Raw genomic sequence first — 27,625 nt, 5'->3', positions numbered from 1 at the left:
GGGTCCAAGAGCAATATCAGAGACACTCAGACTTTCTTAACTCTTGGACACCATGATCACAGTTTTATTATCATTTAGTTTAAGAAGATGCATTGCCATCCAGGTTTTAATATCATTCAATCACACATGGAGGGTCTGTATTTTCTTGCTTTGATTTTAGTGGCAAATATATTTAAGTGTCATCAGTATAGAGAAGCCATACTTGTTAACAGTGGAGCTTAAAGGTAACATGCCTATCAAAAAGATAGCTGGTCCAAGGATGGAACCCCACAAGTAAGAGGAGCTACAGCGGAGGAGAACTCACCCAAATGAATAGAAACATTCCTATTTCTTAGATAAGATTTAAACCATTTCAGGGCATTACCTTGGATGACTACATACTGTCCAAGGCAGGATATAAGAATCATAAGATCCACAGCATCAAAAGCTGAAGTAAGATCTAGCAGTACAAGAATGGCAGAATCTCCAGGATTAGTAATTGGGAAGAGGTCGCTGTTAACCTTTAACAAGGATGTTTCAGTGCTGCAAGAACATCTGTATCTGGATTGGAATTTTTCCAGAATACTATTTTCATCTAGAAATGTTTGAGGTAGGACAACTTTTTTAAAGACTTTAGATAAAAAAGGCAGTTTAGAAATTGGCCTGAAATTTGACACATTGGAGGGTCCTTATTTTGTTTTTTATAATACGTTTCTGCACCACAGCGTGTTTCAAGGCAGAAGGAACACAACCAGAAATCAAGCTAGCATGTATTAAGGTAACAATACTTGGTCTGACAGAATCAAAAAACCCCTTAACTAATCAAGAGGGGACACTGACCAGGGGGCACTTTGTAGGATTCAGGCGTTACACCAAATCAGACAACAGAGACGATGACACACGCAGGCACAAAGTGGTCAAAGACAGCTGAACACACTATGGGAAGAATCCTGAGCAGGCAGTGACACCGATGTCCTAATAACGGTAATCTTATTAACAAAAAAGTAAATTTCCGTTTGGAGAGTAAGTTGGGGTATGCAACAAATGACAAATTCCTAATACAAGAAATGGTATATGGCGATTAAATGATTTAAAATCACTAAAAAATTGATTTGTAATTATTGTATCGACCCAAACACAACAATTTTAAAGTTAAGTTTAAAATCTGTTAGTTCAGTTCCAAAAAAAATAAAAACGACGGTTTATGGAAGTGCAACTTTCAATAATGAAAATGTTTGCATTTCTTTAGAAAAACAAACGATATAATATCTATTAAGCAATTTGAGAGATTTGCTTCACTTTTTTTGATAAGTACATATTTATAAGTTAGGGTCCCAGGGAGAACAATTATGCATTAAAATTAAAAAACCAGGTAAACGTTTGAAAGTTTAATAATTCCACTTGAAATTTATCAACATTATAGCAGCAGCGTTAAACAAAATTAAGAAAACACAATTCAAGACAGACAATGGAAATGAAAGTATGAACTCTATTAGTAAGCTGGATCATTTAAAAATTTTTTAAATATAAACAATTTTAAAAGTTTCTTTTGATCTCGAAAGTTTAGACCTTCATTTTCATGCCTGTTGATTGCTTTGTTGTGTTATTGATCATCATTTATTTTGTAACATAATAAATTAATGTCATTAACGGAATTTTCCTTTATTGAACGAGGTTCCAGAAATAATGTCAGACATGCCGTTTAGTACAAAAGTACCATAAAAATAATTTCAAATATTTTGAATGATAGAATTCACTATAATAGCAGTTAGAGCATCCACATTCATATTTAGTATGGGGTTTCCTTAATCTAAAAATATGTTATGCCCTCTTTCTTTTAACTATCGAATCCTGACTCATAAATTATAAAACTGTTTTTTTAAGTAAACACGACAGTAATACCATAAAGAGAAACTCGGATTCTTTCCTCGTGATTGCAGGAAGTCATATTAATATCGTCTTTTAGGGTTACATGGTAAATCAACGTTACTAGTTTTTCAACGAAAGCGATGTGACAGGGGACGCACGCGAATGATGGGGGCGTGGTGTGGAAGGCAGGAGGCGCGGAAGGCCGGGGGCGTGGAAATATGGGGGCGTGGAAGGCCAAGTCTGCGACCTGCAGCCGGATACTCTTGGACGGGAGTCGCCTCTTCTCGTTCAATACAAAGAATCTTCTCTTAGAGGCGAACGACACATCATGACACGCGGTCTTTTACACGAATACCACTGAGCTGATAGTCCACATACTCAGTGTGATTTTTCTACCATAAACAGTTGTAATAAACGAGTTTGTTTTAATAAATAGCTTCATCTTCGATTTCCATTTTTTTCTTCACGACCCCCTTGTAGATATCTCGCTCCACAGGTTGAGCCAAACTGCTGTAAGGCTAAAATAAATGGCAACTGTCCCGATAAGCGGCAGCGCGCAGCTTCACTGATGAGGGCCAAACTGCGAACAGTCTCGATACGGAGCTTCATGCTTGAAAGAAGGAAAAAAAACAAGCCTTTAACAACTGATTAAATAAGCTAACTAATATGTTCTGCTGTAACTTTATTTATTATCGTTAGGACATACAAAGAAGCACTGGCATATAAACTAAATGGTAATCTAACATATATCTGCGTGTGCTCATATAAAAGCCTCACTCGTCTGTCAGGGCTAAGCTGCTTCTCATTCCAACAGATGGCACATCTCAAACATTAACATGCTTTTTTCAAATCCCATACTAAATTGTACAGTACACCCCCAAGTTTCACGGGGCCTACATTCATAGAGCTCCCGCAAATAGTGAAAAACCGCAAATTTTGGATGTGGTTAAAAACATGCCTATTTTTATAGTTTAAACCCTAAATATGCCGCCAAATGACTTTAATTTAATTTCATATTCAGTTAATACATTACCTAAAAATAAAGAATGTAAAGGTAAACCTGCATACTGCACAGTACTGTACTGCTATGTCTCCCGCAGTGCTAGAATGTAAAATCCCGATGTTACTGCTATATGTACTGTAATTCACACAATTGCGTTTTCATTGCCAGAAGCCTTAGAAGGTGCCGGGCGTTTCAATAGCATTTTGGGGCTTTAACTCTTAAACTGCCACATACTTGAGGGTTAATGAATCACTGTACGCCAAATACTTTTTTGCTGCACTTTAAGTAAACGTCACAATTTACAAAGAAAATGCCAAGAGCATCACAATTACTGCAACACTGATCTTTTCACACCCTGCTAATGAACTGTAAAAACTATTTAATAAACTACTTGAACAATATGTACAAAGTGCAGGTGACGCCATGGATGAAATTACCGAGCCAACTGCTCTTGAAGTGCTGCACTCGAGCACACAGAGGTAAGCGCTGACGCTGGCAGGCCAGTCTAGTGCAGCGGCTCAATGACAGGGACAGCGAGGCTGCAGTGCTGCAGGGTGTCACACTTGGGTCACAGAATTGTACAGAAACACAGGAGATTGTAGAGACAGGAACTTTATTCAAACACTTCAAACAAACAGGTCTCTTTCAGAAGTAAAACTAGCTCAGTATGCAGTTAGTTATCGATTAAAGAATAGACAAACATCATAGGGGAGCACAACGGGAGCAGAGGATGTCTGGTGGAGGAGAGAGAAACAAAGCAATCAGCCCAATAGGACAGGTGCTGTTCAGGCTTTTAAGTAAGCGTAGCGTCGTGTGAGAAGCATATCACGTGACAGACCAGCCGCAGGTAAGCCCAGCAAGTAAGGGAGCAATGTGAAGGTAGTCTATCAGCGTTTTTTAAGAGGGTTTTTTTGTCTTCTAGGGGTGCGTTCAGCCCCCCTGCTCAAAAGAGGCTGGCAGTGGTCATGAGCTGGCTTCTCAATGAATGTACAGCAATGACTGATCAGCTCCTGCGTGTTCACAAATGGCACTTTGAAACGATTAAAGCCGGTTGTGACGGTTTAAGAGTTAAGAGGAACAAAACAGAAAACACAAGAACACTCAGCTGGAGATGCATCACAGCCAATCAGCAGCATGGAGAAATGAATAACGCTATAGCGGTCCGGTGCCGCTAAGATTCACACCGTGGAGAAGACGGTGATTTATTTTTATGGTGGAGATTCCAGGGACACAGCCAGCCTTGGGCCGACCCTCACGCACTCACAAACAGAGACAAAAACAAAGCAAAGTGGAAATCAAACAGCAAATAAAGAATGTAATGAAAACAAATGAAAACAGCGATACCACCCCTGTTCACCTTACGGCGATTACACATTAAATACAACAAAGCACAAAGAAAACACACGCAGTAAATCATGAAAAATGACAATGGATGAAATGTAATGATGAACTGCGGTGGGTTGGCACCCTGCCCGGGATTGATTCCTGCCTTGTACCCTGTGTTGGCTGGAATTGGCTCCAGCAGACCCCCGTGACCCTGTGTTCGGATTCAGCGGGTTGGAAAATGGTTGGTTGGTAATGATGAAAATAGAAAGTCCAGAGATCTGCACGTTGAATGGGAATGTAAAGATAGTCCTACCGCTAGTTCATGAAATGTTGAAGACGGGTGGACGGGTTCAGGAGTGCTCTTATCTTCACAGGATGGCCATGAATCCACTTACAGTCCTCATGTACACAGGCAGATGGCAGACAATCCAGACGTGCGAAACGATCGAGGACACAATGAATAAGTACAGGTAACCAAGAGAAGGCAGGCAGACAGACAGGAACTTGAAACACAAATTACAAAAACTTTTTTTTTGCTTTTGGTCACCGGCCCCCTTTTTAAAAGCCACGCTGACATCCTTTGACCCCAACAACCCCAGCAGCCTCAGCAGAAGACCAATCAGAGACACTGCAGGGACTGCTGGGAGTTGCAATTTCAAATTCTATTGGCTACTTTCACATCCCAAGCCTTGTTTTCCTCTACAGTTGCTTCATCTTCTCTCTACAGCGCAGGATATCCACGAAAAAAGCCATAAAAATTGCGGTGGATATTTGCGGGGTCTGCTAACAATTATTAGATAGGTTCTAAGGAAAAATCAGCGAATGACTGAGGCCGCATACTCTGAACTGCGACTTTGAAGGGGTCTACTGTATATAACAGAGACACACACATTGTATTTGTCATTCTATAAATTATATTACTACAAATGTTTGTAATGTGCCATCTGTTGGAATGGAAAATTGAATGCATTTTATTAATACATGACTTACATTCCAATAGGTGGTGCTCTGCACATGATAACGCTGAAGTCCACGCTGATCACTTATATTACATCCCAGATTATTAAATGACACATTCCTTTGACATTTCTATACTTTGTCTTTATTTTTTGAGTGACTGAAGTAAATATTAGAGCAATGGATGTTGGAAATGACTGCTTTCATGCCCAGAGTGATATCATCTCTGAGAGGTTGCACTTAAATAATAATAATAATAATAATAATTCTTTATATTTTTATTGTGTTTTTCTCACTACTCAAAGCTCTTCTACACAGTGAGTGGGGAGCCACTTCAACCACCACTAATGTGCAGCATCCACCTGATGATGTGACGGCAGCCATTTTAGTGTCAGTATGCTCACCACATATTAGCTATTAGATGGTGAAGTGGTGAGAGAAACAGTTAGCTAATGAGAGACAGGGGACGATTAGGGGGGCACAATGACAAGGCCTTGGAGGGCAATTTAGCAAAGACATCTTTATGGAGGACACACAGGAATCTTCAATAACCACAGAGAGTCAGGACTTCAGTTTTATGTCTCATCTGAAGGACAGCACCATTTATACAGCACAGTGTCCTCGTCACTGCACTGGGGCTTTGGGATCCACATTCAGACCACCAGGTAAGCCCCCTATTGGTCTCACCAACACCTCTTCTAGAAAACACCCAAGCTTTTCCTAGATGGTCTCCAATCCAAGTACTGGCCAGGCCTGAATGTGCTTAGGTTGAGGTAGATGACCTGATCTGAAGTGCATGTGGTGTGTCTGCTGGCTACAGAAGAGCAAGGGCGGCAGAAGTAAGACCACCTGGGTTGGGAACTGGCGTGAAACCAAATGTTATAAGAGCCTTCATGTGTCTCAGAGACATCTGTACATTTGTTAGTGCTGGTGACAGCGAGTCCCAGTGTGGGACACTGAGAAGTGACAGGCTGGAGGGGTCACTCTTATGTACTTAAGTGGAATGAGTCTGAGGTGGGCTATTACAGAGGGACTGGCATCAGGGCATCACTTATACCCAATTGTGTGACTATGATCTGTGTGTGTTAATCGTAGGGTGCAGGAGTAGACGAGCCTGTTCAACAGACTTGATTAAGTCTCACAAATCCTGAGATAAAACGACTTGAAAACCAAGAAAATCTAAAAAACTGTGAAGGAGCCGAGAGCGGCGAGCGCCTGCTGTGTGTTACGTGTGTGTGTGTGTGTGTGTGTGTGTGTCTGTCTGTCTGTCTGTCTGTCTGTCTGTTATCAGTTTTTAAGATGTTTTCATATTTCTACTATCCTTGTGTTTATTAATGTATCATATTATTCTTTTTCTTAAACTGAGTGGGCTTCAGTTGCGGTCTTTACTGAATAATCTGATAAATTCCTGGCATGCACAAAGAAAAACACAAATATTCATTATTGATAAGCAGGAGATGAGAACTTATTATGGGATGGATAATTTGTTTAATAAAGAGGACTAATGTGGAGTCTGATGTGGATTTCACTGTGTAATAAATGAATAATAAATACTGACGTGAATGACACTTTAGGAGACCCCCTGTGACAGGTCATCTCTTCTCTCACTTGGTGGTCTTCACTCTCTGAGCTCCTGTCTCAAATTAACTGTTCACCCTCAGTGTCTCCTCAGATGTTCTCTCTGTCAGCTCTCAGCTTTCTCTTTAAATCTCCTCCTCCTCCTCCTCACTGAGCTCAGACAAACTTTCACTTTGGTTTCTTCACAAGTCACTTCCTTGTTCCTCTGACTGATTCTCTCTGCCTGCCTCTCCTCAGACTGACGATGGCTGAAACCCAGCTGTGTGGATTACAGGACGAGTTCACCTGCTCGGTATGTCTGGACACCCTGACTGACCCCGTCACCATCCTCTGTGGTCACAGTTTTTGCCTGAAGTGCCTCACGGACTGCTGGGATCAGAGCCAACAGTTCAGCTGTCCTCAGTGCAGACACACTTTCACCACAAGGCCTGAGCTGAACAGAAACACTCTGCTGAATGAAGTCATTAAGAAATTAAAGAAGACGACTCTCAGTCCTCCTCCATCTCAGAATTATGCTTGCCCTGGAGACATGGAGTGTGACTTCTGTACTGGTGAGAAGTTCAAAGCAGTGAAGTCCTGTCTCACCTGCCCGGCCTCCTACTGTCAGACTCACCTGCAGCCTCACTATGAAGGAGACGCCCTGAAGCATCACAAGCTGGTTGATCCTGATAGAAATCTGAAGGAGAAACTCTGTGAGAAACATCAGAAAAGTCTGGAGATATTCTGTAAAACTGATGATTCCTGTATCTGCATGATGTGTGTGGTGACTGAACATAATGGGCATAAAATGGTCGAGCTGGAGACGGAATGGGAAGAAAAGCAGGTGAGTGATGTTTAGTGTTTAATTGAAACTGTTTGAATAACTTTGAGTTAAGGAATTTGTACATTTAATGTGACAGAGAAATCTCTTCATCTCCAGTAAAACTCGATTATCTGTCATTTGATTAACTGTCAGGACTAAATAACAAAAACCCCACCTTGTGCACGCCAGCGTCTCCCGATTACTACTGCGAGTTCTGCACATTGGAACAGCAGAAATCCCAGTGTCCGTTACGTACCTTCAGCTTTAATGGTGGTTTGTAGCTTTTCTCTTTTGTTATAATTAAACTAAACTACTATACATTGTTATGGCCTATCAACATATGTGTGTGGTGTTTGAACTTATTAAACGTTTACGAAACAGCAACAGCTCTTCAAGTATTGCTTCAGTGACAGAGTAGGAAGGCCAAACGTGAACGATAGAAAGGGGGATGCTGAAATAATTGAAAAATGTGTTGAAAATGGAAACCAGTGACGGTAACGTTATTCTGTATTAATGTTAATTATCTTCTACATTGTAATTTTCTTTATATATTCTGTTATATCAGGTTGTGTTAATATATTGTGGTGTGCAAGCAGCTTGTGATGCTCTGTATGGGGGAAGAAAGGCCAGAAAGCTGTAAGTGATGGGACTGGCTGAGGGGCTTCTGTTCTGTGAGGGGCGGACAGGAGAAGTGAGGAGAGAAGTGAAGGTGTGGAGCAGGGAGTCAGGAGACAATAAGCAGGAGTGTTTGTGTATCAAACTGCAAGATAAAGAACCAACTAAGGTAACACTGACTCATGTTTGGTGTTGTCTGTTGATGTTGTCTGTCTGCATACACTTGAATACGTACATCTTCAGTTGTCCTTATATTATAAATACATTTTATTTTTCGACTGTGACTTGTCCCTGGTGGAGTTTGCATGTTCTCATTGTCTTCATGTGGGTTTCCTCCTACAATCGAAAGACATGCAGTTTAAGTGCACTGGGGCTTTGGCAAATTAGCTCTATTATGCGTGTATTCAACCTCGATTTTCTTGTTTTTCCTCTCTTCTTAGGGTATCTGGAGTGGGGGGCTCTCAAAAACATGGCCTGTTAAAGCCCACTGAGTCACTCCTTGGGTGATTTGTGGATATTCAAGAAAAGAGAAATTGTGTTCTTTCCAGTGTGAGGTGCGCAGAGTGAAGAGTAAAGCAGACAGGCCTGTTCCTTGTGCTGCTCCAGTGTTGCTCACACAGTCCTTGAGTCTGCCTGACAGATAGTCCATCATCAGGACACCACAGGCTCACCCACCTGCATATCTCTGAGCTGACCCCTTAACAGGGATGGCTGGGTGGTCTTGAAGGCTCTGGAGAAACCAAAACTCATAAACATAATAAACATCTCTCTTTTATAAGAGACAAGATGTGATCTTTCTGAAGAGACTTTTTGGAAGTCCAGAGAGACGGTAGTATGATCCGCGAGATGGAGACTTTGGCCATTTTGAAATATTACAAAAAATGATCATAAAGTTCGCATTTGTGCAAACAAACTGAAATTACTTGTTGAAATAACAGAACAACGAAAAGAGATTGAATATATTGTTTGGATTGAAACTTTAAGTCTGAGACTTGTAGATCGTCTAATTCGTGTTGCCATCATGGTAAAGAAGCATTTTTTCCCAATGAAGAAGTGTCTCTGCGAGAATGAAAAGATTTGTGGTTTGGTGAAAGTGAAATCCACGTCACACTTGGGTCACAGAGTGGCACAGAAACTGTGGACACTTTTTGTGACTGAAGACAGAGAAGAAAATTAAAATTAGTCAAAACCTTTTATTGATACATACCAAACAAGGGTAAAATGACAGAGAAATACAGTCCTAGGACACCGCGCTTCATCTGCCCCGAGCGCAGATGTCCTTGCTCTTTTATACCTTTCTAATCTCCTGATCGTTGACCACGTAAGCAATAAAAATAGCGTCCTGACTCATTGTATTTTTCCAATTTTGTAAAGTCATTACCCTAAAGGTATATTTTCTTGTCACACACATCATCAAAAGAAAACTTCCAGAAAGTATACATGCTTCTTGTCACGTACGCAAAACACAAACAAGTTTCATCATTCTGTCCTATTTTCTGTACACACATACATTTTGTTCAATTACATCATTTTATGTTTTTACACTCCTCCCTTTTTGAACAAAATGATGTGGGCAATATAATTAAATTGAAATGGTTGATGAAGGGGAAGGGGGGGGGAAAGGGGATGGGGAGGAGAAAATGGAAGAAGCTATACGAGACATGCGCTCCTCATGTAGCATATATGCCCTTTCCATAGAGGCGGTAAAGTACTTAGATATTATATAGCGAAACAAAGGGATAATACAACAACCAACCAGGAGGAGGAGGCAAAATGTCACAACCAAAGAAATGAAAACAGATCTTATCCATTGTCCCCAGGATCCGAAGGAGGATGCAAACCACTGATCCCAGGGATTTGTAATGCCAGAATTAGTGGAAAGTTCTTTAGAGAGAGCAGTGAGGCCTGCCAATGCACGAGTTATTGATCCATCTGGCGCGGTATTATTTGGAATATATGTACAACAAGCATCACCAAACATAGCACAGACACCTCCCTTTTCCGCAAATAACATGTCCAAGGCTAGACGATTTTGCCAAGTCATCAGAGAAGTACGATCAAGCTGTTCATGTATGCCTTCAATAGCGTCTTTGGTGAAGTTAAGGAAACGTTGTTGGTTCCCACAGTTGATAATAGAGCAGAAATCAAACTGCACTGATGTGGTAATTCCTAACGGGAAAGTCAAGGTGACCAGGGCAGTAGACAAGGGAAAAGAAAAGCATAGTAGCACAGCAATCAAGGGTGCCATCTCTTGCAATGTGAGGCGTGAATCCAGGCAGGCAGTCCTTCAACTTTCACGGCGTGTGGTGTGGATAGAAGAATTTGGAATGGTCCTCTCCACCTAGGCTGATGCCAGTGTTTCCTCCGAGTATCTCGAACCAGGATCCAGGTGCCCAAAGGAATTGGTAAATCCTTGGAAAGGGGGCTGGTCCTCCAGGCTTGATTAACCTGCTGGTGGATTTCCTTCAACGAGGTTCGCAAACCTGCAAGACTAGAGAGAAGATCATTGTCCACAGTATGCAAATTCACATTTCCTACAACCATGCCAATGGGCATGGGACGTCCGGTCAGAATCTCAAACGGCGATAGTCCCAGTTGTCGGTGTGTCCGTACCCTCAGTCCCATCAAAACTAAGGGTAGTGCATCCGGCCATGATAAATTAGTTTGTTCACAAATTTTTGCGAGTTTAGCTTTTAAAGTGCCATTGCATCGTTCTACGATGCCTCCGCTTTGGGGATGGTATTTACAATAATGGTGCACATTAATTTGGAGCCAGGTGGTTAATTCATTTATAACGGAGTTCACAAAATGAGTGCCATTATCTGTTTGTAACTTTTGAGGGATACCCCATCTTGGAATAATCTCTTTAATTAGTGCTTTAGCTATTGTTTTGGCATCGTTGTGTTTTCGAAGGGAAAGCCTCTACCCATCGGGAGAACACATCGACAATCACAAGACAATATCGGTACCCTTTAGACGGGGTTAGTTCAATGAAATCCATTTGGAGGTGTTCAAACGGACCCATTGGATTAGGGGTAACGGCGGGACTTACCTGGGTACCTTTTCCCACATTAAACTTTTGACATATTGCACAGCATCTGCAAAATTGCTCTGCATATGTAGAGAAACCTACAGCTTCCCAATGTTTTTCAACATCTCGAACCATGGCATCTCTTCCTGCGTAATCGAGGCCATGGGCGATTTTTGCCATTCCTGGGAAAGAGGCTTTTGGGAGAAAAGGTTTGTTAGTGTGTTTATGAGTCCAGACTCCATCAGAGAGGGACCCTTCTTTGGACCATTTTCTCCTTTCGATATCCGTGGCTGCACTCTGTAAAGAAATAATTTGATTATCAGGGTCCTGGTCATTTCTCTGTTGGAATAAAGAAATTGGTGTGTTATTATATGCAGCCTCTTTAGCAAAGTGGTCAGCTAATTCATTTCCTTTGCTAATAGGATCCTGTGTGAGCTATCATTTAACAATCGCTAGCTTCGATGGTTTGGTTATAGCTTCTAAAAGGGATTCGATCAATTTCTGATGTTGGATGGGTTTGCCAGTACTGGTCTTAAATCCCCTTAGTTTCCATAGTGCTCCATGATCATGGCAGACTCCAAAAGCATACCTGGAATCCGTATAAATTGTTACGATCTTCCCTTCGGACAGCTGACATGCTCGAGTGAGTGCTACGAGTTCAGCTGTTTGTGCACTTAAGCTTGATGAAATTCGATTTGCTTCCAGCAGGCGGTCCCCTTGGACCACTGCGTAACTAGTTGAGATGTGAAGTTTTGGCTTGTACTAGGATAGAATGTACAGCGTGAGGCACTTTAACTGTTAGGGGGCTCATGAGAACTACATCCGTGCTTGCTAATACAGCTTCTGTTGTTGCAGCCACAGCACGAAGACACGGAGGAAGTGCTGCGGCCACTGGATCCAGTTTTTTAGAAAAATAAGCCACCGGTCTTTGTTTATCTCCATGTTGTTGCGTCAGTACTGCATTCATAAATCCCTGCTTTTCGTCCACGAACAAAGTGAATGGACGAGAATGATCAGGCAAACTAAGCGCGGGCGCAGATAGAAGAGCAGTTTTTAGGTTACAGAGAGCCTTCTCAGCCTGTTCATTCCATTGGACCTGGCCAGAAAGGGGGATGCCAGGAGTATTAGCCAATTGTTGCAACGGCTGTGCTCTTTCAGTAAAATTTAGAACCCACTGTCTGCAGTAGCCCAGAATACCTAAAACAGACATAACCTGTTGTTTTGTGACCGGTCTAGGAAGATTTTGGATGGCTGTAATGCGATCGCTAGAGAGAGCTCTTGTTCCATACGTAATGTCATGACCTAGATATTTTACAGTTGTTTTGATTAGCTGCAGCTTAACTTTAGAAACTTTATGGCCATTGTCCCCCAAAAACAGCAACAATTTCTGGGTATCTATTGTACAATCTTCTTCCGTAGCGCTACATATCATTATGTCATCTACATACTGTATCAATGTACTACCTCTTTCCGGCCAAAAGCCGTCTAAATTTTGGGCAAGAGCTTGTCCATAAACACAAGGGGCTTCTCTGTATCCCTGAGGCATGACGGTCTATGTCTAACGGCGGTACCCGCGTTTGACGAGATCGGGATGTACGGCGGAGATGCCAGCCTCTGCTTCGGGAGACAAAGGATATTGGGCACGGTGCGGGCGGAAGGAGGATTTCGGGTGGATCACCAGAGGCTCACAATGGGCTATCCTTAAACGGTCAGGAGTATCAAAAATACCTGGAGTAACTTGTAACCAGTCTGTTCTTTCAAGGCATTTTTCTACCCATGGTCCTATTTCCCCCCATTTAACAGTGCGTGAATTAGCTAAGGAAATATGAGGCACTATGCTGCCAAGATAATATATGTGCTGTGAGCATGTAAAATGAACAGAAGCAGCTGCCTTTGTGGAAGAAATAAAAACACAGGAGATGTGAAGGATTTCGGGGCAAGTACCAGAAGTAAGGAGAGATTCTAGCCAGGTGGTGTCTACTTCTATAGGGAAGTATTGGGCAGTACAGTGTAAAATGTCAGGGGCCTGTAAATTGGGAAAAAGACAAGGGGAAAAAGAGTGTAGGGCTTTGAGGAGAATGGTGTGTAGGGAAATATCTCAAGTCCAAGCTGCAAAAGAGGGTTTGGGGTAAGGGGTAATTTGACACAACAACTTGGGGGTTGAACAGAAAAAACCTTTGTCAGTCATAGAAATAGAAAGAGAAAGTTTTGTCATGAGATCTCTTCCTAAAAGGTTAACTGGACAAAGCTGATTCAAAAGAAAACGATGCAGTAAGGTATGTCCGCCAGGACGTGACTGGACTTGAAGAGGTTTTGATACTTGAAGAAGGTGAGGTTGTCCAGAAGCAGTAAGCACAGTAACAGTTTCGTTCGAGGCAGGGACCTTTGCCAGCGAGCGAGTGGCACCAGTGTCGATTAAGAAAACAGTCTCAGTGCCATCAACGAACAATGTCAGTAAAGGATCAGTCTCAGAATTATGGGTGAGCAAAGGTAGTTGAAAAGAGTGGCTGGAGGTCCCAGCGTTTTCCTATGGCCAGTATTGTTGGTCAGGGGTGTCAGAAGAAACAGGTGGAATAAGGGGAGGTGGGGGTTGTTGCTGTCTGTGAGGGCACTCCCGACGAAAATGTCCAGTTTCACCACAGGCGTAGCAAGAGAAGGAATTAGCATTGGAATTTAAGGGAGAGGGAATAAAAGGATTCTTATTGTGGTCAACACGAGGAGCTCTAAAACCACCTCGTCCTCTTCCTCGTCCTCGTCCCCTTCCTCTAAAGCCATATCCTCGACCTTGGTCAGGAGCATTCCTGGTATAATAGTTCATCTGTGCTGCCAATAATTTGGCATGAGAGTCCGATTCCTTCTGCTTAGTTTGTTTTTCGGCATGTTCAGCATGTCGTTTGACTTCATCAAACGTGGCACTTTCCCACTCAATACAGGAAGTGCGGACCTTGTTTTGTATATCAAGGCGCAAACCGGAAACAAAAGGTGGAACTGCAGCTCGGGTGCGGTCATCAGCATTTCCCAAGCCCGAGTGATTAGCCATAAGGTCTTGAATCCTATGTGCCCATTCATCAACCGTTTCGTCTCTCTTTTGTTTTGCAGCAGAAATAAGGGACCAGTCCGTTCCTTTTTTATATTTTTCTGCAATATTTTGTCTCAACGCCTCCCATTGTGGGTTAAATTCGCCTTCTCCACCTATCCCCTGTCCTCGAGTTAAAGCTGGGTTCCATACCCATGGAACGTCATTGCGGACACCCCTGCTAACAGTGGCCCATGTGGTCCCAAGCTTTCGACGAAGTACCTGGGTCCATTCAGCAGCATTAGGCTTATACATGCTATCTAACTGATCAAGTTGTTCAACAAATTTTAGTCCTCCTACTTCCTTTGGATCTGGAAGTGCATTCACGACATCTTTTAGTTCTTGGATGTCCCAGTTCCGATTTATCATAACTGTTGTGGGATTTTGGGGTCCAGCTGGATGGGCAGGGTTATAATGGGGATTGGGAACTTCTATTAAAGGGCAAGTAAGTGAAGGTGAAGGATCAGAAGAGAAAAAAGTTGGAGCTGGTTTGTGAGTGGAGGTTTGACTTCGAGTGCATTTGGAGACGGGGGTTTGTCTAGTACAGGGTGGGTCATCACGATGGGTTGAGGGGTCATAGTGATCTGTGCCTGGGGAATCATCAGGGGAAACTTCTGCTAGTTGTAGTGCAGGGGGGGGCAGTCGGAATGGGGAATAGAGGAGGGGATAATAGAGGTGCCTGAGGTTGGTTCTGAGGAGGGGAAAAAAATAATAGGATAAAGGGGGTACTGCTTCTAAATTTCTATCGATCATATCCATTCGATACGGTCCACTATTATAACAACCGTGCTTATTCCTACACAGGATCTTCCTAGTTTCCTGTATTTCACTTACATCTCCTGTCCCCTCTATCGGCCAACGCCCACCACTCTGTCTATTCCATTTCTTACATGCCTTCTTGAAATCTAAACCTGTCTTCTTTTCTATAAATTTTCTAGGAGACCCATTTTTACGGGGCGTCTGTTGATCCTCCGAAAATAATTCTTCCAGCATTAATGATTTTGATCCCCCTGTGCGGCGATTAACAGGCTTACTGTTATAAGTTCCCATTATGTCCCCTTGCCCTCCCGGGTCCTGTATTTAATTTTCCAACTATATACTGATTCGCCTAATCCCTTGTACGTATGAATCAGCGAGGTATTAAGTGTGCCACTCACTATTCCCTTACTGTTCCCTTCTTTAGTCCCAAGGGGAGACACCTAACTATCGGTCCTGTCCCAGTTCCCAGGAGAACACGGTATTGTTGCTTATTCCGTATGTAGATTTATTTATTCCGTCCTAACAGCAATCCTGCAATCTGTGCTCTTTTCGGTTTATATTTCCATACCACCCAGTTACTCGTCCCGTTAGCCTGTCCGCTCACATCCCCGGATTCCAGCTCAGGTGACTTCGTGTCCGATTCGGTTCAGCAGAATACTACATCAATACGTCCAGCCGAGTCTAGGATATGGGTGAGGCCAGTATCCTTTCGTCAGACCTTTCGTATGCGTCAAACTGCTTGGGTCAAGTCTCCATCACCTTAAGCAACCCGTTGAGATATGAGTATGACTAGACGGTCAACAGGAAACTCGCCCTCCCGTTATTTAGAAAATAAAAAATGTTCGGAAATCCCCCGGTGCTTACCCCAGTCTGGAAGTGTGCAAGCTCTGTCTGGAAATCCGTTCAGTCACCGTGGATGTAGCAAAGAGGAGACCAGGGACTCCTCACGCAAGAACTGTTTCAGGACAGGGCAGTCCTAACTTTTGCCGGAGCTGCATGCTCTGCTGCCGGAGCGCTCAAGTTGACGGCAGTCCGCTGGTAAGACGGATCACTGAAATGGTCTCGCTGGAGGAGTCGACCGGCCGTCTCTTGCCCCACGTCCGGGCGCCAAAAACTGTGGACACTTTTTGTGACTGAAGACAGAGAAGAAAATTAAAATTAGTCAAAACCTTTTATTGATACATACCAAACAAGGGTAAAATGACAGAGAAACACAGTCCTAGGACACCGCGCTTCACCTGCCCCGAGCGCAGATGTCCTTGCTCTTTTATACCTTTCTAATCTCCTGATCGTTGACCACGTAAGCAATAAAAATAGCGTCCTGACTCATTGTATTTTTCCAATTTTGTAAAGTCATTACCCTAAAGGTATATTTTCTTGTCACACACATCATCAAAAGAAAACTTCCAGAAAGTATACATGCTTCTTGTCACGTACGCAAAACACAAACAAGTTTCATCATTCTGTCCTATTTTCTGTACACACATACATTTTGTTCAATTACATCATTTTATGTTTTTACAATACACAGGAGATTTTAGAGACAAACGTTATTCAGACACTTCAAACAAACATAAGTCTCTTTCAGGAGTGAATCGAGCTCCATGTGTAGTCGGAGGGGACAGTTCCATCTCTCAATTAGAAGAATAGAAAATCTTCCTGTCCATAGGGGCGCGCATCGGGAGCGGGACCCCCACAGGATCAGAGGATGACTGGGGGAGAAGTGAGACAACACAGTGAGACTAAAGGACAGGTGTTGTACAGGCTTTTAAAAATTTTAAGTGCCGCACGAACCAAACCTGCGGGTGGGTGAGCGACTCGAGCAGAGGGCGGAGCTCACTAGTTTAATTAAAAATAATAATCCATCACCTAAACAAAATACCTGAGGTAAGTAACATATAAAAATATCATTTCTGAGTTTAAGAATTCCTTTAAGTTGCCTTCTTCCTGAATTCACCAGAATCGTTTGTGTATTTCAGTATCTTACTTGACTCTAGAAAATGACAACGGCAGACAACGTCCTCACATGTCAGACTCAGGATATCAAATGTCCTTGTAGATCCTATAATTTCTGACATGACGTGTTTAAGTCCTCCTGGCCTTTCACCAGTTTCTTTACTTACACACTCCAGTTTATTTTTATTATTTTTGGTGTTGTGTAAACTTCACATTTCCCAGTTTGTAGATGTGATGTCTTCTAAACATCAAGAACTAACTCACACACCAGTGTGCCTTCAATCTGTTTTCTGTATGTGATGCACTCTACAAGCCCAAACTCAATCTTACATCAATTAAATTAAACCTCTCTTTTAATCTTTATTGTCATTTCTGTTTGTTAAATCAGATCTAAGTTGTGTCATGAAATGTCAAACAAATGTGTTGTGAAAATATCAGGAGTCAGAAAGAGAAGAAGAAATCACAAAGTGAACGTGAATTCTAATCTGACCACGCATGTCCTCTTGTGTGTCCAAACAGAAACAGCTGGGGGCGACACTGAGTGACATCAAGAGGGGGCTTGAGGAGAGAGACAAGACACTGAAGGAGACGAGGAGGGCAATGGAGGAGATGAAGGTGAGTGAAATAGAAAGACAACACTTCATATCAAAGAGAGGAGAAATAAATGAGAACTTGAAGAGCAGCAGAGCTTCACTGATGATGATGAGTAGGGACACGAGAAGGGAGAGTTAGTGAAGATGTTGTGTGGTGTCCTTCATGGACTTTCATTGTTGACAGAATCCCATATGTTATTCATTGTAGACTCAGACAGCAGCACCCTAAAGTCCTCTGATATTCCATCAGCTGCTTAAAGGAGACTTAACTCAATTAACAGAAACTCACAATGAAGGGCGACGCTGATGTTCTGAATTAGATCAGCGGGCACAACGTCCATTAATGGTCTAAGTTGTTTTGATTTAAAAAAAGCATTGCATACATTCAAGTTCAACTTATACAACAAATGACTTTCAAAGTCAAAATAAAAAATAATAAAAAAAAAATCAGAAAGTTAGTGAGTTAGGAGAGATTGTGACACCAATGCTGTCTGATAAAACATTCAAACATTTTGGATCTAAATGATGTTACTTTGTTGTCCTCCCTAAACATGAGGCCCAGTGATGCTAGAGCTCGATTGCCACACTCATAGGTTGGATTCTTCCCAATTTAAATGAGATAAATGTGATCGATGAAAGAGTCGAATTCAGATGGTTGAATACTTCGCACATATAGAGCTTGAGTATACTCTATGCATGACTGACTTCCATTCCTTTTATGAGATATTAATTAAAAGGTCCTTTTCCCGCCGTATCCTAGGACCCTTAAAGGGAAGATTCTTTAAAATATTTTTGTATGATGTCTGAGATGCTGTCTGACTTCTCATTAATTATCAGGATTTCTTCTGGAAAAGAAATGGATGAGAGGTGTGGAAAATTGGGTATGTTTTTTGGTTAAATTGTTGTTGTCTGTAGCTTCTGTAAACTTTGCTAATAACAGTGGATCTAACTTAGTTGAAAACGTCTTTATAAAATTCCACTGGTTGCCATCAGGGCCTGTTGTTTTCCCACTTTGGAGTGAGTTTACAATATCCAGAAGTTCTGAGAGTGTCAGAGGTTTGTCCAGTTCCTCTTCACTAAGAGTGTCCAGCTGTTGTGTTTGTATTACATCAAAGAACTCCTAAGATTGTGTCTCGTCTTCTTCAAACTGAGTAGAATATAAAACTGACAGTACTTGCTAAATGTGTGACTTATGTTTTTAGGCTTGATTACTTTATCTCCAGTTACGCTGGTAATTTCTGTTGTTGTGTTGCAAACTTCCTGCCTGTGGATTGCTGAGCTAAGATCTTATTAGCCTTCTCTCCACGTTCACCATAATGATGTTGTGATTTAAAAATGAGTTGTTCAGGTTCTTCTGTTATCAAGAGGTTACGTTCTGATTGGAGAGCCTGTCTTTTCCTGTACAATACCACATTTGGAGAGATGGGATATTCTTGATTTATTCTGGAGATCGTAATGGTCTTCACTTGTTCATTCTGGTATTTCTCAGTTTTATTAGACTCCACAACTTAAGGATCTCCACTGTTTGACTTAATGCATACTTTACATAACGAACACCTCCAAATGTTTTACTTAAGCTTTAATATTTTATCACAAAGGACAGTAAGGTTGTCCAGTGGTGGCATCTGCTGAATCTCAGATCCACTGTCCTCCATTCACTTTCCATGTGGAGTTTACCCCTTCTTCCAGTATTTAAGTGGGTTTCTTCCAGTTCTTCCAGATCTTCCACCAAATCCTCAAATTTCAGTTTGGTTACTTGTCAGAAACTACAGATTAGCTTCCATTGTGATCACTAGTGTAGCTCTGACCCTGGAATGAGCTGTCAGACTGTCTATGGTACCATGCTATTTGATGCCCAGTTCTGCAAGGATTCATTTATGGGACAGTTCTCATCCAGCAGACACAGAACTCTTCACACACATTTCTGTGCCCAGACAGACCAAACTTATCCAACCTAATTTATTCAACACAGACTCACATTAAACAGACCAACACCATCGAGTGTACTAAAGTACTAAACACAGCCGATCCAGACCAGTGGGGTGTGTCTTTAGTTCAAAGAAAGTAGGCAGGGCACAATCTGTCACTCAACACTGTGTAGTCCAATCCAGACACAGAGGTGACAGCTGAAGAAGTACAAGTGAAGGAGAGCCAACCTCACAGACCGACCTCCACTTTGGTTTATGTTTCTACGCTCGTCTGCTTTTGTTGTTTCCTCCTGGAATTCCTGCTTATTACTGATGCATGAAATCCCCTCTCTACACCCATGAACACAACTTTATGAAGAATAAATCTTTAATTATATAAAGATTCTATGAGGGCCATTATCTATCTATCTATCTATCTATCTATCTATCTATCTATCTATCTATCTATCTATCTATCTATCTATCTATCTATCTATCTATCTATCTATCTATCTATCTATCTATCTATCTATCTATCTATCTATCTATCTATCTATCTATCTATCTATCTATCTATCTATCTATCTATCTATCTATCTATCTAATTTCCTCAGTCTTATGTGTGGCATAGGCTGAACTTCTCATCTCTTTTTCACTTTTGCTCCTCAGCTTTGTACCAAAGTCTTTAAATTGTTCTGCAGTATTGGTGGTGTGATCCATCCTCTTATATTTGTTCTCTTAGAACTGGACACATGCGACAATGACAACTGGATCTATCGTTCCCTGTTCCAGCCAGGAGCCTATCCACACAACTAGGGATATTTTCTACATGTGTCCCAAAAGGCAAAACTCTCTGTATTTGGTGTAAAGCTTCATCTAATTTCCCTAATAAATAAATCTCATGTTATCATTTCTTCCTAATTCTAGTGGCTGGTTAGGAGATGACCTTTTAGGTCTTCTCATCCTTACCTTCTATCACAGAGTTATCTGAGTAACTGTCCAGCTGTGCAAAGTTCTGAAAATAGCAGAACACCTTCAGCTTTGGGGTTGATGATCCTGAAGAGCAGGCACCTTTTACCTCACATTTACTTCCCACATAGAAAACCCCACCAGGTATCATCATACAAGTATTAGTCATAGTTACAATAGCAAATTCATTAGTAATAATGCAAAGTTCATAAATGAAGTAGAAATACATCAGACAAGGAAATAAAGATTAACAACTCTGAGCTTTACAATGAAAAAGAGATGGAAGAAGGTAAATATGGAAAGAGTTCATGAAATTAAAGGACATCTGAAGCCCCTTGACCAACAACTAGATGGTCTTGTTTAATATCTCCATCTAACAGCTCTGACATGGTGACATCTGACACCCCAAACTAGAAAACAACTAATATACACAAACCTCAGGTCCAGAAATACTTTTATTTTAACACAATTACCTTCTAACACACAAGTTTACTCCTCTTTACAAATTCTTTTTCTTCTTTTTCTTTATTCCTGGTGTGTGTTGTCATTCTGCACTCCTAACTTCAGGCTGAACAAGAGATGCCATTTTTAAAGGCAGACTTTTATATAAACTCTCAGGTCAAATGGAGTTCTCATAAGACAGTAGAGGTGTCCTCAGCAGCTCTTGCCAATGGCTCTCAAGATCCTTCACAAGGAAGCCTTTCATGACTGTGTATCTCATAAAGTCGTGCAGTTTCCTTAATAGCAGCATCAGCAGAGTGATGATGTTACTCTGCATAATGGAGGGAACATATTGTATGGGAGTCAGTCTGCAACTGACCTTCCTTCTGCAAATAAAGTTCCACCAGTCACTCCAGCCAATTTAAACTGTCCTTCACAACATCAAAATAACAACAAATGTGCCTCATGATTGGCTATTCTTATCAGGGGACTCAATTCTAAATCTTTATCCTACTTATTCAGATGTCTGTGGTAAGAGAGATGGAAGAAAATGAGAAGAGCTTCACTGCTCTGATACAGTGTATTGAGGAAGCCCACAGGAAACTGACTGAGAGGATCAGAGAACAAGAAAAGAGAGAAATGGAGGAGGCTGAAGGAGTCATGGAGCAACTGGCGAAGGAGATCGAGCAGCTGAAGAGGAGAGAAGCTGAGCTGAAGGAGCTTTCAGAGACCAAGGACCATCTCCACTTCCTGCAGGTGAGAGCGACACTTCACAGGGAGTTTGATCAGACTGGGGTGTGTGGGACCTGAAAACATTTAGAGAGAAATTTAAAAGATCTGAGGAGTTTGTACAACATGAAAAGAAGAGGCCATTCAGCTCAACACAGATCGTCTTTTTTATATTTCCTTAACATTTCAAATATTCTTTGCACAAATATCTCAAAGTTGTTAACTTCATGTACATGATGGACAGATGAATCTACAGCTGTCTGTGTGAAAAAGTGAATTTTTATGAAGTGTAAAACATGACATCTAATAAAGAATGGTGCCAACTCTTCTGCCAGGCTACTTCCTGATGTCTCCATCCTTAAACTGATGAGATTCAAATCCTTAAGCATTTCCTCACAGCTCAGACCCCACAGTCCAGTCTCATCTCTCATCGTTTTTGTGTGATGTGATGATGATGATGATGATGATGATGAAGACACAAAGGCTCCCAGGATTTCCTCACAAGTCACACTTCTGAGCTGCAGACCTTCAATTGTATAATCATATTAAAGAGCTTTCTCCCTACATGTGTTAGTCTTTACATTTAATTTAATTAAGTTTGTCACAGAACCATAAAAAGCCTAACGCCTTCTTTTGTCTGCCAAGTTACTTCTGGACCCACCTGACCCCTTAATCCCTTTATCTTGACTCTCCTCTCATGGAGTCCTGTGTGAAGGTTAAGGCTGATAATCTCTGATGCTCCACTACACTCCACCAAATATTCTCTCATAAATAACCAACAAGTCAATGACAGGCGTTCTCACCATCTAAACCCAGGCTGACTGCCCACCACACTGATCTTTAATTCAGAAGAGCCCCCTCTTATCAGCATTACTTACTTTTTAATGTCTCCTTTCTGAAATCTCATCCCCTCTTCTCTTCTGATTCAGACTTTCTCCTCTCGCTGTGTCCTTCCTGCTGATGGAGACTCGCTGAGCTTCACTATCACCGCTGAGATCTCATCTGAGGACCTGAGAAAGGAGCTGTCAGGTCTGACAAAGATTCTGGAGAAGATCAGCCGGTGGGTCATCATGACAAGGACTCCATCAGGTACAGCATCTGGTGACATTGTGTTTGTTATTGAAGTCCATTAGGAGGACCAGAGTGACAATAAGAGGACACTGAAGAAGGCCTGCTCTTTAACATTTATCTGACATCCTTTGCTGTTTATTATTTTTACTATATAGTGCCTTTCACAGTCATTAGCTGAGTGATAACAAAGTCTCTAAATAATCAGTTGCTCTTAATCAGATGTTTTAGAATTTTAACTTGAAATGTTATACTCCTTATATTTATTCCACGTATTCTCCTAAAAGTCCTTTTTTCACTTAACTTTGAGATTCTTTTTATTCCTTTGCTTTGCTCACCTTAAGATTAATGAACAGAAATGTGTTTTAAACGGCTAAGCCGGCTCAGAGCACAAATGAATTGTTTATTTGAGAACAGTGAAGACGTTAATGGAATCAAACTGAGCTCAGCGTCAGTGCTTTATAATATCAGAACATCTCAATCTGCTCCTGCTGTCTTCGCTGTCCATTACATTCTGCTAGATGGAGTCCACGTTAAAAGTTCACGTTCATCCATTTTCAGCTGTGCTCCCCCTGGGCTCTCGTGTTTTATATTCCTGCTGTTGTTTGCTCAGAATTCGTGTCTCCCACCGACATTTAAAAGCATTTTACACACCAAAAGCATTTTATTTGATATATGTTGGTGGTGAAGATAAGCAAATTGGAGGACTGTGTCAGAACTCTGAGTACTTGAGGACCACCTGAACATTTCAGTGAGTGCAGCCTCAGAGTAAAACACACTTTATAAATTATGAATTACGTACGTTTACACATAAAGATAGCGATTTGTTTAAACACAAACTAAGGTCAAGTAGCCAAGGTCACAGGGTCCATCCCGGCCATCCACCACATTAGACATATACTGTATGTGCGTATTGTGAAAATAAGCAGAGAGAGTGGGCACAAAGAGTTGGGGTATAACCCTGAAATACCCCGTTTAATGATGAAGATGAAATAAAAAGCACAAAGACGGAGCACAATGATGACGTCTGCTGCAATCAAAGGCTGTCAAGTTAAAGTCACTTGTGAGTCGGAGCTCCGTCTTCCTCAGTCACAGATCTGTAATGAACACCCACTTCTGGTGACATTGTATAGTGGTGTCACAGAATAGGCGGAGCTTAATTAGCGGGCTGTGGAAGTGACGTCACTCGTCTTGTGGCCTGTGAACTCACTGAAGTGATGACATTAACAGGAGCAGCACCCTCTCGACTCAGGGGGGGATTTCTTAACTAGATGGAGCTCTGAAGATGTCCATAACTGTACCTGCTTGTCAATATTTATAAAATACAGTATATTTATGACATTGTATGTCAGGACAAACACCAAGACATGGACTTCAAGGACCCTCTGTAGACGTCTGTGATCAAATAGTCGTGAGACAAAGATCAGCACAAAGATTTAAAGCCATTTGTAAAGCTTTTAGTGTTCCCAAGACCACAGCTATCTCAAGAATTAGGAAATGGAAGAAGTTTGGAACCAACAGGACACTTTCTAGAGATGGCCAGTCTGAGTAACTGGGAAGGAAGCACCTGGGCCAGGGAGGTGTCCAAAAACCTAATGGACACTACAACAGAACTTCAGTTGTCCTCTGCTGAGATGAGAGAAACTATAAGAAGGACGGCCATCTCGGCAGCGCTCCACAAATCAAGAGTTTATGGTGGAGTGGCAGGCAGAAGATACTCTCGAGAAAAAATCAAATGACAGCCTGAGAGCATCAAGGGAAAGATTCAATGATCTGATGAGACAAACATTGAACTCTTTAGACAGAAGACCAAGCAGGATGTGTGTAGAGGACCAGGCACTGCTCACCACCTGCAAAATGCCATCTCTACAGTGAAGATGGTGGTGACAGCATCAGGCTATGGGGACAGAGTGACAGGTCAGAATTGAGAGGAGGAGAAGTGCAGTCAAATACTGAGAGGACCTTAAAGAAAACCTGTGACCTCAGACTGGGCGATGGATCAACGACCTGAAGACCACAGCCAAGAGAACTCTCGAGTGGCTTTGTGACAAGTCTTAGTGTCCTTGAGTGACCAGACTGAGACCCCACAGAACAGGAGAGACCTAAAAGTGGCAGTTCACAGACACTTACCTTTAAATGTAATGGAGTTTGAGAGAATCTGCAAGGAAGAATATGGGAGGGCAAAGCTGATAGTGACACTTAGTCAAGATGACCACCAAAGGGGCTTCCACAAAGACCTGAATTAAGTGTCTGAATACTTCTAGGAAGGAGACGTTTCAGTTTTGATTTGTAATAAATGTGCAGACCTTTCTGAAGACCTGCGCTCACTTTGTCATTATGGTTACTGAGTGTAGACTGATGAGCACAAAGGCACATTAATCCATTTAAAATTAAATCAACAACACAGTAAAGTGTGCAGAAAGTGAGGGGGTCTCAATACTCTCTGACTCCCTGTATATTTATTATTAATATCAATATTCAAATTGACATTTTGCCTAATTTGCCAGCCCTTGTATATTTTATAAATGTTTTATTTGAACTCCTCTGCATTTGTAATACGTGTTTAAGAACTAAACTAAGATCCCACAATGCCATCTTCACAGTTTCCATTCTTCTTCTCTCCTCTTTTTATTTTCAGCTCATGAAGCTCCAGTTTTCACCCTCCAGCCTCCTGAACCTCAGAGCAGAGACGACTTTTTAAAATGTGAGTTTGTGCTTTGACTGAATGGATCATCACAATAAACATCATTGAAGTTTTAATAGAGCAGGACAGGCTTAGGATATGAAAGTCTGAGTGTTGTGTTACTGAGGGGCTGAGAGTGATGGGGGTCCTGTGACTGGTGCATTATGGGATAGAGAGACTCAGGCAGAGACTCACCAAAGCTGTCGGTTGAACCCGAGTCTTGATGTGTCCAGAAATGTTAAAAAAGGGAAAAGAAAAATTCATGCCATGGGGTGCACTTACTTTATCACATGACTGTATATACAGACACAGTATTAGTTTAAAAATGAAGCACAATTGTATGTGAAATAAGTTAAAGCTGACAAAAGTCCTCGTCATCCTCCATTCTTTACTCCTCAGAGCAGACACTTTGCTTTGAGTTCTCGAATTCACAAATTTTAAATTTTAAAACAAATGAAAATGTCAGACAGAAAATTATTGGGGGTCCTTAGAAGTTCAAAGACCTCACTGGACTGTGGTGACATCTCAAGCTGACTGATTCTTCTAATGAGTGTCACCGAGGTCTTCAGTCACTCAGTCAAGTTCTCACTCTGCTGTGTTGTGTCCTTGAGTGCCTCACACTGAACGAGGACAAGAGAAGAGGAGGAGATGAAGAAGGTCACAGCCAAGGGTGGTCAAGGTGAAGACTACAATACCACCCCCAGAGAGCTTCATGTTCCAGTAAATACAGCTGCTAATATTCTCAAGATGTTTGAGGGTCCACAGGACTGTAGCCCACCTCCCTGATGAGACCACCAGAGTAAAGCTGACCTCAGATTGAACAGAAGGAGAGTTTAAATGAAGGAGAAAATGCAGTGTGGTGTGGTGGTGAAGACTTTGGAGTTCAAACCCTGAGGTTGTGGGTTCAAATCCCACTACTGACACCACTGTGTGACCTCAGCAAGTCACTTCACCTGCCTGGGCTCTGATTGGACAAAGAAAAGAAAAGGAAACAATGGAATCTGAGATGATGGGAGTCATCTTGGATAAGAATGACAGTCAAATAATAAAAAGAGATGACAGGAAACACAGGAAAGAAAGAAAGAGAGAGACAATGACAGATGGGAAAGGCACTATATAATAGATAGATAGATAGATAGATAGATAGATAGATAGATAGATAGATAGATAGATAGATAGATAGATAGATAGATAGATAGATAGATAGATAGATAGATGAGAAATAGTAAGTGCTGATTGCAGCTTTTATTCAAATAATTTATATGGTTTTGAAGTTTGACAGTGAATTGATTTTAAGTTAAAGAGGTGGACTGTGACAATAAAACATGTCATTTAATAAAACCAACGGTCAGTGTGAACAGTCAATTAGAACTTTGACCTCAATGGTGACCTTATGTTGTTTATCATAATTTCTGACGACTCAGATGACTTTCAAAAGACTGACCTGTCTGTCTTTCACTTTGTTGTTTGTTGTTGTCTTTTTATGATTTAATTTTTAATCCCCAAAGATTCTGTCCAATCAGATGAGCTCTTTACTATTAGTGTCTGGTCAGCACAGCTCCTGATTGGCTCTTGTTAATTGTCTGTGTTGTGCTCCGCCCCCAGTCCCGTTACACACTCCCAGATTTCCTCACTCGTTTTTTTTTCTCTCCTTTCAGACTTCTGTCCCCTCACACTGGACATCAACACGGCACACAGAGTCCTCCATCTGTCTGAAGGGAACAAGAAGGTGACATGTGAGGTGACAGTGACTGAATATCCTGATAATCCTGACAGATTTGACCGCTGTGCCCAAGTTCTGTGCAGAGAGGCTCTGACTGGGACTCGCTGTTACTGGGAGGTGGAGTGCAGTGGAGTCGTCATGAGGATTGGAGTCGCATATAAAGGACTGAGCAGGAAAGGATGGAGCGTGAAGTGTGGCCTTGGAACCAACGACAAGTCCTGGTGTTTGCGGTGTTCTCATTCCCAGTTCTTTGTGTGGCACAATAACAAGTGGAATGTAATCAGCGCCCCCTACAGCCCCAGAATAGGTGTGTATCTGGACTGGCCTGCTGGCTCTCTGTCATTTTATAGCGTCTCACACACAATGACCCTCCTGCACAGGTTCAACACCTCCTTCACTGAGCCCCTCTATCCAGGGTTTTGTTTTGGTCTTAACTCAAGTGTAACAATCAGCCATCTGACAGCATGTGACCACTGACCAGTACCCTCCACTGGTCACTTGATGTCCCCACAAGCTCAGGTGTCTTTATGTTTGCAGTTTGGGGTTAAAAATTAATTTACA

The 27,625-nt window shown here is 41.8% G+C and overlaps 2 protein-coding genes across 2 annotated transcripts in view; both read left to right on the top strand.

Moving 5' to 3' along the window:
• The window catches only part of LOC114643414 (uncharacterized), a 1,023,859-nt gene extending 996,234 nt beyond the window's left edge, over positions 1-27,625 (top strand). Inside the window, exon 13 of the mRNA XM_051927698.1 lies at positions 27,000-27,625. Coding sequence (XP_051783658.1) covers positions 27,000-27,541 — 542 coding nt within the window. The 3' untranslated portion in view covers positions 27,542-27,625. The remainder of the gene's footprint in view (positions 1-26,999) is intronic.
• On the top strand, positions 6,887-16,677 carry LOC127527853 (E3 ubiquitin/ISG15 ligase TRIM25-like). The gene is made up of 2 exons (XM_051928000.1): positions 6,887-7,535; positions 16,584-16,677. The coding sequence occupies exons 1-2, from the start codon at positions 6,957-6,959 to the stop codon at positions 16,587-16,589; spliced, it is 585 nt and encodes a 194-aa protein (XP_051783960.1). The 5' UTR covers positions 6,887-6,956; the 3' UTR covers positions 16,590-16,677.

The sequence above is a fragment of the Erpetoichthys calabaricus genome, chromosome 5, assembly GCF_900747795.2.
Source record: "Erpetoichthys calabaricus chromosome 5, fErpCal1.3, whole genome shotgun sequence".
Lineage (NCBI taxonomy): Eukaryota > Metazoa > Chordata > Cladistia > Polypteriformes > Polypteridae > Erpetoichthys > Erpetoichthys calabaricus.
The sequence above is the reverse complement of the archived record's forward strand: the minus strand, read 5'-3'. Positions and strand labels throughout refer to the sequence as shown.

Excerpts from the sequence above, each read along its gene's own strand:
- LOC127527853 (XM_051928000.1), top strand. The coding sequence starts at position 6,957 with ATGGCTGAAACCCAGCTGTGTGGATTACAGGACGAGTTCACCTGCTCG.